The 12,876-nt window shown below is 38.0% G+C and overlaps 3 protein-coding genes across 4 annotated transcripts; 1 reads left to right on the plus strand and 2 right to left on the minus strand.

Annotated features, from left to right (window-relative positions):
- Nucleotides 1–219: 219 nt before the first annotated feature.
- Nucleotides 220–2,442, minus strand: LOC108806969 (inactive glucose-1-phosphate adenylyltransferase small subunit 2, chloroplastic). Of its 2 annotated transcripts, none has more exons than XM_018579204.2 (8): nt 1,848–2,442; nt 1,476–1,745; nt 1,239–1,406; nt 1,071–1,156; nt 872–983; nt 676–774; nt 486–611; nt 220–414 (listed from the first exon to the last, which is right to left on the minus strand). In XM_018579204.2, exons 1-8 carry the CDS (start codon nt 2,316–2,318, stop codon nt 298–300), a joined length of 1,449 nt encoding a protein of 482 aa, XP_018434706.1. In that variant the 5' UTR covers nt 2,319–2,442; the 3' UTR covers nt 220–297. The 2 variants fall into 2 exon arrangements, with proteins under 2 accessions (XP_018434706.1, XP_018434700.1); XM_018579198.2 differs by having other exon boundaries at nt 221–414; nt 872–989.
- A 2,667-nt stretch (nt 2,443–5,109) lies between these two features.
- LOC108842799 (type I inositol polyphosphate 5-phosphatase 13) lies at nt 5,110–9,781 on the plus strand. The gene is given in 11 exon segments (XM_057002516.1): nt 5,110–6,098; nt 6,175–6,427; nt 6,507–7,332; nt 7,417–7,541; nt 7,686–7,770; nt 7,930–8,095; nt 8,198–8,238; nt 8,331–8,598; nt 8,670–9,157; nt 9,222–9,439; nt 9,441–9,781. Coding segments are annotated over 11 exon segments (3,408 nt in total). The 5' UTR covers nt 5,110–5,284; the 3' UTR covers nt 9,565–9,781.
- A 338-nt stretch (nt 9,782–10,119) lies between these two features.
- On the minus strand, nt 10,120–12,299 carry LOC130507861 (polygalacturonase-like). The gene is made up of 4 exons (XM_057002533.1): nt 11,859–12,299; nt 10,987–11,276; nt 10,534–10,762; nt 10,120–10,439 (listed from the first exon to the last, which is right to left on the minus strand). The coding sequence occupies exons 1-4, from the start codon at nt 12,297–12,299 to the stop codon at nt 10,212–10,214; spliced, it is 1,188 nt and encodes a 395-aa protein (XP_056858513.1). The 3' UTR covers nt 10,120–10,211.
- Nucleotides 12,300–12,876: the final 577 nt, after the last annotated feature.

Below are 12,876 nucleotides of genomic sequence, written 5' to 3' on the forward strand. Positions count from 1 at the left end.
CAAAGGTATCACTCATGTATCTTAACTGAACATTTAACCTTTTTAAAAATTAGCTTCGAAAAAGCTAAAACAATAATTCGAACAGAAACGGAGGGAATATAACTAGTACTGCTTGATTTGTGAGAATTTAAATTTGTGAATTTTAGCATGTGAGAATAAGCAACATGTTGGGGCTGGTAAATGTGTAAGATGATGAGTTTTGCATATTACACTTTAAAAAGAATTTATTTTTCATTGAAAATGTTTTTCTTTACATTGAAAATGATGAATTTTTATAGAATATGTAAAAGAAAAAATTTAGATGATGGAGTCGTTTGGGATCACTGCATTTCGAAGTATGACAATGATTCCTTCTCTTATAACATATCCTTCAGCCTCTCTGTTACCTTCCTCAACGTTGTCTTTGTTGATAATCTGTGAATCAAAAATATATTAAAACTACGGTAACTGATTATTAGTTTTACTTAACATGAATGTTTATTTACCATAACGTTTTGACCAATCCTTGCATTCTTATCTACAATGGCTCTTCTTATTCGACTCTTTTCACCAATCCCTATTCGAATCTCTGTCCTCTTCTCCTTCCCTTTTCTTCTCATATCTTCTTCCATCTGTAAACACACAACTTATACTTAGTGTGTCAGTCTAGCTTGCGATCCAAGAAACCAAGTTTACCTCATAGATGTTAGAACCAATGATGATTGAATCTTCTACAATCACATCATCTGCGATTCTTGTTCTCATTCCCACCACCGATCCTCTGATGACACATCTCTATTCCATCAACCCCAAAATCACATACAAAAAAGAAGACATGAGCTTTTGATCAACAGTGGATGCTAGGGTTTTAAGAAGAGTTTTGTAAAATTACATCGAGAATGCACCCGTCTCCGATAATACTGTCGGTTATTACAGCTTCACCCATGGAGCTTGGAGGCAAACACCGTGGCATTGTGTAAAGAGGACATTGTCTGTCGTAGAATCTGCAACTACAAAAGAAGAAACCTTTGACTTGAGTCACAAGTTTTCACATCTTAAGAGTCATTAACATGTTTCACAAGGGTTCACACCTCTTAATGCTCTCCATGTTAGCTCTATAGTAAGCTCCAACGCTCTTCACATCTTCCCAATAACCATCAAACATATGAGCTTTCACCTGAAAAAAAACAACAACAACATAGGTCTAAGACAAATATAGCTTATGATTGGTTCTTGTCTCTGTCAGACAACCTCTTTACCTTCATTCCTTGAGAGATCGCACCGGGAATGATTTCGCTGGCCATGTCTTTGGCTTTAACCAAACATTGTCTCAGAAGCTTCACCATCTGTTCTCGACCGATCACGTAAATCCCTGTGCTTGGAACATAGCAAGAAGAAGTTCCATCACTTCTTGTTCTGCTCTCAACCTGCACTATTCACATTAGTCTCCGGCTCATTTTGAATGATACATAACGTTACAAAGATATATAACTCACGGAGATCGAATCTTGTTGAGATTTCTTGGGATTTATGGTGAACTTAGTGACGAGATTAGTGGAATCAACTTCCATCAAACCGAAACCAGTGTCATGGTCTGTAACTGAGCTTAACCCAACAATGGTTATATCAGCTCTGCTTCTTCTATGATCTTCTATTAGCGTATTGTAGTCCATTCTATAGAGATGATGTCCTGGAAGAACCAAGAACTCAGTCACTGGGAACTCTTCGAATACCCACAAGCACCTTCTAATCGCGTCAGCAGTTCCCTTTTTGTAATACACAGAGAAAAAAAGGTTACTTAAGCAGCACGCAACAGATTTAGAAACAGAGGAAAATGATTTTTTTGAAGTGACAGTTTTTGACCTAACCTGAAACCATCCTTGATCTTCAAGGCTCTGATAAGCAGCAATGACTTCAACGAACCGGTCTTTCCCGAGCCCGAATCCACTGTAAGCTTTAGTGAGATGTGAATTGAGGGAAGTGGAATTAAACTGAGTGATTGCATAGATCTTTGTGATATCACTGTTGATGCAGTTGCTGATGACTGAATCGATAAGTCTGTAGTTTGCTGCAATGGGAATAGCACCTTTGGATCTCGTTTTAGTGAGTGGATAAAGCTCAGAGTCTGGACCTCCTCCGAACACAATGGCAGCAACACTTTGGTTCAAAGGAAGCTGTTGAGTATTTGAAACAGAAAGGTTTGGACATGAGCTTGGAACAAAGATCTGCTTCAAGTTATAGTTATGTCTCTCTGGGTTATGATTGCTACTCGATCTTATCATGCGAAGATTGGTTAATTTAGTGGAAGATGAAGAATAAGAAGAAGAATAAATCTGCATTTTCGGTTACAAGCAGATATGCTCCAAGAAATACAAAAAGAATGGGTTTGAGGGTTTGAGAATATAAGGTGTTGTGGTGATGGTGGTTGTGGTGAGAACGGTCCGACATTTTCTGTTGCAGACATGATTTTTAGCTTTGCCCTTTGCTTGTGAAGCTATGTCTTCTGAAAACCTCTTTAGTCCTGTCTCTTTACATTTGATTCCTACCTTCTTAAACTTTTTTTTCTTTTCTTTTCTTTTTCCCCTTTTTGGTTAATTTAAGATACCTATTGCTAGTGCTATAAGCAAATTACTTTATAAAATTGGAAAAAATGGCAGGAGAAAAGGATATCTAGGAAAAGCTTGAAACAGAAACTTCAGAGGTTTAAGAAACAGTGCATTCATCACATGAATCATGCATGTGGAAAGCTCTGTTTTATAATCATTTACGGGAAACGAATAATATTGCCGAATAATTCTGAATAGGATTGGTCAGAACTGAATATATTTAAAGCCAGAATATTTTTTTTGGTTGGGTTCTCTCAAATCATACTTAAAGAATTGTAGAAACTTAAACCGCAAAATTTCCTATCAATATGAAACCCGGTTTACAAAAAAAAAAAATTTCCTATCAATTTCTCTTTTGTCTGTGTGTGTTAACTGTTTACTACAAAAATCAAAAAATTTTGGTAATTTTTTAAAAGAACTTACGATATGTTCAGTTAAAAACATCCAATTACAAAAAATAGCAAGAGCAAACAGATTTTATCAAAGGTGTTTAACATCCTAAAATAGTAATAATTTCAAGGATGGCGTGGATCCGAAGGTAAGCATGATATGCCCTTGTCTAATCATTTGTATCATCTTTGTTTTTGTTAATCTTTCAAATTAGGCTTTTATTTTGGAAAGGTTCAAGCTTATTTAGCCTCCTTTTAAGTTTTCGTAGTCGCAAATCAAACGTCCATATGAAGTTATGTTAGGGTTTACGGTTTTAACTTTTAGGGTTTGAGGTTTATGTATGGAGTTTGATGGCCAAGATTCAGTAAACAATTGGATCTCCTAATGAATCAAATTGACATCAGTTTTTATTTTATTAGATTGAGTTATTAAACATTAGCAGTTATTATCCTCTTAAGAAAACTAAGCTCCTCAAAGGTGAAGAAACCAAGTACTAAAAAAGTATTACTACTTCTTCTCTTTGAAAAGTACTACTGTTTAATCGTTATAAACATTAGCAGTTAGGATTTAGGGTTTGAGTTTGTTTCAACAGTTTATTTTATTTTATTTTAGAACTATTGTGGTTTCTCCTTGATGGATTAGGATTTCAAAGTCATGTTATTCTCAGAGCTATATATATTCAAAAAAGAAAAAATAAACGTAAGGACGATGTATATAAACTAGGATTGTTTTACCGTCATAGGTTGTTTTTCCATGCGATGAAAAACATAGGAGAAAACGTTTCTTGCGGATTCTGGTGGGCTTTTTGGTGTTTCCATTAATGGGCCGTCGTTAACATGGTGTAAGTATATCAAAAGTCAAAACATTTATTAAACTGAAAATTTTCATATCCCCTATACATTAATCCTCGAACATTACAACATATTTTGTAGCCACGTGTCATCACTAGAATGATTCTCAGAAATCCTTAGAAAAATATGTGGGTCCATATAAATATATATTATACTTTTTATTAAACTAATTATCATATTAATTAGTAGTCTTAAATTCTTTCCTTAAATAAAAGCTACGTAGGTTTATTTCCTTAAATAAAAGTTATGAAATTACCTAATATGGTTAACGTATATATGATAATTAATGATTACAAATCAAAAATATTTGATAAAAAACTTGTATCCTCTACATTTTATTTTAATTAATATTATAAAAAAAATCACTTAAACATATTTTAAAAAAATAGATTTTTCATATATGTTATATTTTGAATTTTTTAAAACGTCTATAAATTACCAAAATTGTAAGATGTTATTAAGATGATATTTTTTAGAACGGAACCTGATCTGAAACGAAATATTTCGGATATCGAATATATCGAAACCAGATTTATATACTTAAATATATTAGTTATTTTTAGAATTTAATATCTAAAAAAATATACAAAATATATAAAATGTTATTAAGTTGTCTAAATACTTGAAAATATTTACAAATAGTTAAAATACATGATTAAAATAATTAAATGATATTCAAAATACCAATACTTCAAATATCTATTGATTTCTTATCCGAACATTGAAGCTAACCAAATTTTGTGTTAAGTTTAAGTATTTTAGCTTGCATTATACACATTTATATGTTATTAATAATTTTTTATTTTTATATTTTGAGAAATTTAAAGTATATACGAATTTTATTTTTAAAAAATAAAATGAGTTATCTGAGTCCAAACCCAAACCGAACCTGCAGATCCGAACCGGTTCGAACTCACAAAAAATCGAAACATAACTGAACTGAACCAAACCAAACTGAACCAAATGGTATCCGAATGTCCACCCCAAATCAAATGTAAAAAAAACTCTTGATAACAAGATGTATTCTAATTGTAATATTTCAATACAACATATTTTAAAAAACTCATTCCGCGCATGGCGCGGATTATCATCTAGTTATAATTATTCAGAATCAATATGCCAATCATGCCATTAATATGCATTGCACGATCTCCCTGTCCCCATGTAGATAATAAAAAGAATAAAAAAGGGTAAATTGATAGAATAAGAAAAACTAAGGGGTCTAAGCATAATTTCGAAAAACTAAAACAAGTGATAAACTGACTACTTCTTCCCTCGGGAGAATCACACAGAACAGTCAACAGAAGAAACAGAGAAATGAAAACAATAACACACACATTCACTTCCGTACATTTGTCTTTCTCTCTCTCGCAACGTCGTGTTCTCCTCTATCTCTCTCCTCTCACTCCTCTATTTCCCTCTTCTCTTGACTTCCTCTGATCATCATCATCATCTCAAATGAATTCACTAGAACAAGACGAGGAGTCGTCGGCTTCTCTCGTCGCTGCTCCTCCGCATCGCAAGGCTCAATCATTCAGCCAACAATTCGACCAGAAGCCTCACCATCAAATCCGCAAACACAGCCTCGACGATAAGGTCCCTAGATCCTCCACGCTGGCGACAACCGAAGCCGCCGTCTACTTCGACTCCTCCGACGACGAATTCTCCACCGGAGGAGCCATCTTCAGCGGCGGAGACAGCTTCTGCGACGGAAGCAGCAGCGTCGGCGAGGATTACTCCGTCGTCACTCCTCCTCCCAACGTCCTCGCCGGAGACGACGACGACGACGAGCCGCTCCCGGAGTTCATCGGAGCGGGAGGCGGCGCCGGGATATTCAAAATTCCGGTACGCGCGGCGGTTCATCCCGGAAGGCCGCCGTGTCTGGAGCTGAGGCCGCATCCGCCGAGGGAGACGCAGGCGGGGAGGTTCTTGAGGAGCATCGCTTGCACGGAGACGCAGCTATGGGCTGGCCAAGAGAACGGCGTGAGGTTATGGAGTTTAGAAGATGCTTACGTGGCGGGGCGTGGGGCCGGCGGGCAGGTACAGCGAGGGGATGAGGATACGGCGCCGTTTTGTGAGTCTGTTGCTACTTCCCCTACTTTGTGTTTAGTGGCTGACCAAAGCAACAAGATTTTCTGGAGCGGACACAAGGATGGGACGATCCGGGCTTGGAACATGGACCAGCATCATGATGATTCAGATCCGTTCAAGGAGCGAATCTCGTGGCAAGCTCATCGCGGTCCAGTGAACTCCATTATCATTAGCTCTTATGGTTAGTATACTCTGATTCTGTTCTATGATTGGTTGGTTTTGTTTTTGATCATGCTTTATGTTGATGATGATTGTAGGTGATATGTGGTCATGTTCTGAAGGAGGTGTGATCAAAATATGGCCTTGGGATTCGTTAGAGAAATCTCTTCTCCTAAAACCTGAGGAGAAACATATGGCTGCCTTGTTTGTGGAGGGCTCTGCCATTGACCTTAGGAGCCAAGTTACTGTTAACGGGACATGCAGTTTATCTTCCTCAGAAGTCAAGTTCTTGTTAGCCGATTCTGTAAGAGCTAAAGTGTGGGCTGTGCAGTCACTCTCCTTCTCTATCTGGTAAATGACACATTGATCATAAGAAGAGATTATTATTATCATTATTTTTATTTTATAAGAGATTATTTGATATGTGCAGGAATGCTCGGAGTAAGGACCTTTTGAAAGTTTTCAACGTTGACGGTCAAGTCGAGTGTCGTGTAGACATGCCGCATATACAAGACCAACAAGTTGAAGACGAGATGAAAATGAAAGACGAGATGAAAATGAAGTTCTTCTCAGCTTTCAGAAAGGAGAAACCACATGGGTTTCTACAGAAATCACGTAACGCCATAATGGGAGCTGCTGGAGCTGTACGAAGAGTCGCCTCTAGAAGCGCAGGAGCGTTTATTGAAGACACAAGGAAAACAGAAGCGATCGTCTTAGCTTCAGACGGAACTATTTGGACAGGAAGCATGAGCGGTCAAATAATCCAGTGGGATGGTAACGGAAACCGCTTGAGGGATGTGAATCACCACCACAGGCCTGTTTTGTGCTTTTGCACGTTTGGTGATCGGATCTATGTTGGTTACGCAAGCGGATACATCCAGGTATTGGATGCTGATGGGAAGTTGATTGCGAGCTGGGTTTCGCATAACGAACCTGTGGTGAAGCTAGCAGCTGGTGGTGGTTTTATTTTTAGCTTGGCTAGTCATGGTGGAGTACGAGGATGGTATGTGACGTCTCCAGGACCAATGGATAATATAATCCGAACTGAGTTGTCTCAGAAGGAGAGTTCTTATGCTAGACAAGACAATGTTAGGATTTTGATTGGTACCTGGAATGTTGGACAAGGACGGGCTTCACACCATGCGCTTATGTCGTGGTTGGGTTCTGTCACTTCAGATGTTGGCATTGTTGTTGTTGGGTTGCAAGAAGTGGAGATGGGAGCAGGTTTCCTTGCCATGTCTGCTGCTAAGGAAACGGTAACTCCTCTTAGTACATGTTTGTGAGATCATGTTGCCATGTACATGTTTGGTTCATCTCATGTTTGGATTGTGGTTGTATAGGTTGGACTTGAAGGAAGTGCTGTGGGGCAATGGTGGATTGATGCAATTGGAAAAGCACTTGATGAGAATAACACTTTTGAGCGTATGGGTTCAAGGCAGTTGGCTGGACTTCTGATATCTCTTTGGTAAGTGAAACTTCAGTTATGAAATAATGAATTGTCATGCTTAGCTTGTAACACTTTTGTGCGGTCTATAATCACTTTATTATTTAACTAAAGTCTGTGTCACATGTTTTTCTTCCCATGTTTGTGTTGTAAATTTTTGCTTAGGGCGAGGAAGGAGATTAGAACACATGTTGGAGATCTTGATGTTGCAGCAGTTCCATGTGGCTTTGGCCGTGCCATAGGAAACAAAGTAGGCCTTACTTTATCTCCACTCAGGCCTTTTGTTACTTCAGTATCTATTCTGTCTCTTGTGTGAATGTTAAATGCCATTGAGCAAGTAATCTTATATTGAAATGTGTTGCTCCCTTACTCTCTTTAACATAGATTAAGATCCTACTTGTTAATACAGGGAGGTGTTGGTCTGAGAATCAGAGTTTATGATCGAATAATCTGCTTTGTCAACTGCCACTTGGCTGCACATTTGGAGGCAGTTAACCGCAGAAACGCTGATTTCAATCATATATTTAGATTAATGGTATTCTCACGAGGACATAATCTAAGTAACGCAGCAGCTGGTATGGTGCAGTTCCTGTTTATGTCTTGCTCACTTGGCTTATCCACATATTTATTTTGGCTGCTTTACTCTTCTGGTTTGCCGTGGGCCCTCTCTCTTGCAGCTGGTGTCTCAACTGCATCTTATACACTCAAGACTACCACTGTATGCTCTTTATCATATCACCATGCTCCTACTACAACACTTTTACATTAATGTTGGTGCTTACTGCTTAACATGTTTCTCTGTTTTCCTAGAGTCCAAGCATTGGCACTGAAGAAGCCAAGTCTGATTTAGCAGCAGCAGACATGATCGCATTTTTCGGCGATTTTAACTATAGGCTGTTTGGTATAACCTATGATGAAGCGAGAGACTTCATCTCGCAGCGGTCCTTTGACTGGCTCAGAGAAAGAGACCAACTTAGACAAGAGATGAAGTCTGGAAAAGTCTTCCAAGGAATGCGTGAGGCATTAATCACTTTCCCTCCCACTTACAAGTTCGAAAGGAACCGTCCAGGCCTAGGAGGTAAGTAATGGATATCATCATCGTATGAATTTGAGACAGAAGTTTAGGCTTTATGTTATGTACTCTTCCAGGATATGACTCAGGGGAGAAAAGGAGAATACCCGCATGGTGTGACAGAGTTATATACAGAGACACTCAATCAAGTCCATTCTCAAAGAGCAACTTGCAGTGTCCTGTAGTTTCATCGGTTATAATGTACGAAGCTTGCATGGATGTTACTGAGAGCGATCATAAACCCGTGCGCTGCAAGTTTCATGCGACCATAGCTCATGTTGATAAATCTGTGCGGAGACAGGAGCTGGGGAATATAATAAGGTCCAACGAGAAGATAAGATCCATACTCGAGGATCTGAAATATGTTCCGGAGACAAGTGTGAGCACCAACAACATTGTACTTCAGAGTCAGGACACAGTCATTCTAACAATCACAAACAATTCAACCACAAGCAAAGCTATTTATAATATTCTCTGTGGTGGTCAGACTATAGTTAGAGATGATGGTGGAGAAGAGTCTGACTATAATGCTAGAGGCTCTTTTGGTCTACCTCGCTGGCTTGAGGTATTAGATTTTATTTTATTACAAGGCTAAATGAAACTCACGATTTAATGATTTTTTTTTGTAGGTTTCACCAGCAGGTGGGGTAATTAAACCAGAAGGATCAGTGGATGTGAGAGTTCATCACGAAGAATTTTACACATTGGAAGAGTATGTTGATGGTATCCCACAGAATTGGTGGTGTGAAGACGCTCGAGATAAAGAAGCAATCCTGATGGTGAACATTAGAGGAAGCTGCTCAACTACATGGAAAACCCACTCTGTTAAAGTCCGTCACTGCTACTCAGGCAGAGTATGTCTCCTTGATTCCAAACCCCACAAACCTAACAAAGAACCTAGGCGGTTCTCATCGTCATCCAACAGATATTAGCCATGCTGGAAGTAGTACTAGCCGGGGTAAAAGCCGATGATGAGCTCTTGTAGCACTGACACTTTATAACTAGGTCTTAGAGCTGATGAACAACAAAGCCATCACAAAGCAAAACGCATGAGGTGAAGCATTAATGTTTTTATTCATTCTTTGGAGAATCCATTTTATGTCAGAAACTGTAGATATGCTTCGAGACCACTCGTCATGAATTCAACTTTTTTTTAAATCTCCTCATTTGAATCTAAATGGTTTAAGTAGACTTGTGTAAACATTTGTTACTTATTGAGACTTATTAGTCTCATAGTGTATACGATCTCTTGTTGAATTTGCGTTGAGAATCTTTGACTTCCTTCTCTTCTTTCTCTGTGCTTTTCATTTTAGATTCTCAGTCCAATGCATGATCATATATGTTGCACCCAAAAAAAAAGAAAGATCATATACATGTGATTGTGACAGGTCAGAGTCTTCCACTTTGTAGTAATATGAAATAAAATATTTTATTATTGAAGAAAAAATATGACTTTGGGTAGTCTGAACCGGTTGATATCCAAAGCCACTGGGCACAAAACTAATTGGATCATCATTTTGTTGAATTTTGATAAAATCACCGGAAACAATGACAAGAAAGATGAAAAAAAAACTCAATCCTCCTAGCACCAAATAAATGTACACTTTAAATATTTGATGTTATCGTTTCAAACAACTTGTAGGTTGAATAACTCCGAGATTAGTCCCTTGAGCATTGAAACAGTAGGAAGTAGCAGGAGTTCCTTTGTTGTAAGTAAGCTTAATGTCTTGTAATGTGATTCCAGTGCATGGATTGGTCTTGCTGCACACCAGATTCATCGCTTGCTGTGTCGCGGACGTTCCTTGTATGTTCTTATACGTCACTTGGCTTATCGCCACCCCCGATTGCTAATACACACATACGCAAAAATCTTTAATTATTAAATCAATTTGAGAAACGTATTTATTGGATTTGTCCGATCAGAAATATATATATATATACCTCAGTAGGGCAATCTTCCTTGGATGGACAATAATTTTGGTCGATAATGATAGGGTTCTGGACGTTCTTCATGATTAGGTCTTGGAAGAAGACGTTCTTAACGAATCCGTTACTCGGCCTCGCCCACGACTTTATCCTCACGCCGTTTTGAGTTCCGGTGAATACGGAACTCGATAGTGTCACGTTCTCTACTCCATCTTCGTTCAGTGTCTTTGCCAAGCTCCCAATACTGCGATGCATCACATGGCCATATATGTCAATTCATAGCCACCTCAAATTATATTGTTACATTTAAGGAAGTCCTAAATTTAAGACGATTTGTTAAGGCATCACTCAAAAATATCAGAGAGTTCAATATATAGAGTATGTTTATACATATTATATATAATTTTGTCTAAGTTTATACATATATAATTGTTCTAATAAATTAGATGGTCTGTGTGTGAGACATACCTAACCCCGTGACCCGGGCCACATTTAAGCTTGGAGATGAGGACGTTGCGGGTGCCAGGGCCGATAGAAACACAATCGTCTCCGGACTGAACTGTGCTTCCGGTGAATGTGATTCCTGTGGAGGATTGAACGCCAAAACCGTCGGTGTTTGGGCTGTTTCCGGGAGCCACTAGCTTGACGTTACGGACGGCCACATTGGTGCAACCTTTGAGGGTCATATGGGAGATTTGACTGTTAATCGATTTCACTCCACTTATGATCACGTCTGTGGCCGCGTTGAACGTTATGGACTACAATAATGCATCAAAGATTTTATAATTAAGTACATAATACTTTAAAAATAGTATAGTATCATAATTCGTTTTACCATATACTAACTAAGACCATCACTACATTTGATTCCCTATCCAAAACTCATCATTGTAAAACTTACTATACAAATAAATAACGAATGTTAGATGATTAAACTAAACTTATCAACTTAATCTTCTTGAATGTAAATAAATAATTGGAACATGGATACAATTGACTATTACTAATGGATAATGATACATAGGAATAATAATTTTTTCTTCGTTATAATAATATTTATAAAAAACTCCACATGATTACTTTTCATTATTTATAGAATAAATATATTTCTTATCAAAATTGAAAAGTAACAATATTTTCTTCTTTTTTTTTTGTGTAACAGACAATATTCTTCTTCATTTCTGTCTATCTTGTGAATTTCATTCCCATTGTTCCTATAATAGTTTTTATAAATATTATGGTGCTCCCTTGTGTATACGTAAACCGGTAAACGTATACGTATATATAAATATATACTTGTGACTAAAACAATGAACTAGATATAGAGAAGAAATGCATACCCTAACACCGGGAGGACAATTCTGACCAGATTTCCGGCAAGCCCAGAACCCACTAGCCCGAGCGTCGAAAGTCCCACCGACAAGTGACATTTTGCTAACCCTGTTGAAGAGAATCCAGTAGCCAGAGTTTCCAAATGCCTTGTAATCTGCCGGAGCAACGACGGTTCCGGCCACTTGAAACTTGAGTTTGCTCTTGCATGGCCCTGTAAACGTTATCCCCTTCACTAGAAACGTACCAGCCGGAACCATCACAGTGGCTGAACCCGCGGAGACACAAGCCGATTGCCATGCCTTGAGGAATGCTGCCGTCGAGTCCGTGACTCCATCCGGTTTGGCCCCAAAGCTAACGACGTTGAATACATTGGAGGAGCTGGTTGAGACATCGATGAAGGTGAGGAGTGTGAAGAGAAGTGGTAGTGCAATATTTGATGATCTCGACATTTTTTAGTTGTGTGAGTTTGAGGTTGTATTTGATTTGGGGTTTGATGCTTGAGTGTATATATTTATAGTGCATGAATGATTCGTTATTGGAGTCTACGGGTACATTTAAGTACATGCATGTGCTGTCTATATGATAAGATGTTGTAAAATTATTTGTGTTTGATAAAAGAGTTTACATTTCTAATCATTAGGTGCACACATCACATGGTTGGTATCTAATTTTTAGGAGCAACGGTCGTTGCATTAACGATGGAATTTTTTTGCAAATAATCATTCCCACATATCTATATATATTATTATTGGTAGTTGGTTTGGTGTATGTTGTTTTTATTATTGATGTATAAGAAAATACGTTGGGCTAAACGGTTGATTCACGACAAGTACTAGAGCATAAACTGTATGTTTGTTAATTGTTAAATCGATATAGAGAGACGAAGACGTTAACAACGTGAATGTCGTATGCAGCTAGACATGTATGTGTATGCACGTCACGGCCAGAATCAGCATACCGTTAATTAAAGAGAATGAAAAAGATAAAATGTAGTGTTTAAAAAAAGAAATGTAAAAAGAGCGTTGA

The sequence above is a fragment of the Raphanus sativus genome, chromosome 1, assembly GCF_000801105.2.
Source record: "Raphanus sativus cultivar WK10039 chromosome 1, ASM80110v3, whole genome shotgun sequence".
Lineage (NCBI taxonomy): Eukaryota > Viridiplantae > Streptophyta > Magnoliopsida > Brassicales > Brassicaceae > Raphanus > Raphanus sativus.

Bases quoted from the DNA above. Each gene is read 5' to 3' on its own strand.
- LOC108806969 (XM_018579198.2), bottom strand. From the start codon at position 2,318: ATGCAGATTTATTCTTCTTCTTATTCTTCATCTTCCACTAAATTAACC. The intron at 1,157-1,238 runs GTAAAGAGGTTG...GTTTTTTTTCAG, and splicing joins CGATCTCTCAAGGAATGAAG to GTGAAAGCTCATATGTTTGA. The intron at 415-485 runs GTAAATAAACAT...TTTGATTCACAG, and splicing joins GGATTGGTCAAAACGTTATG to ATTATCAACAAAGACAACGT.
- LOC130507861 (XM_057002533.1), bottom strand. From the start codon at position 12,299: ATGTCGAGATCATCAAATATTGCACTACCACTTCTCTTCACACTCCTC. The intron at 10,763-10,986 runs GTATGTCTCACA...GATGCATCGCAG, and splicing joins GGCCCGGGTCACGGGGTTAG to TATTGGGAGCTTGGCAAAGA. The intron at 10,440-10,533 runs GTATATATATAT...TGTGTGTATTAG, and splicing joins AGGAAGATTGCCCTACTGAG to CAATCGGGGGTGGCGATAAG.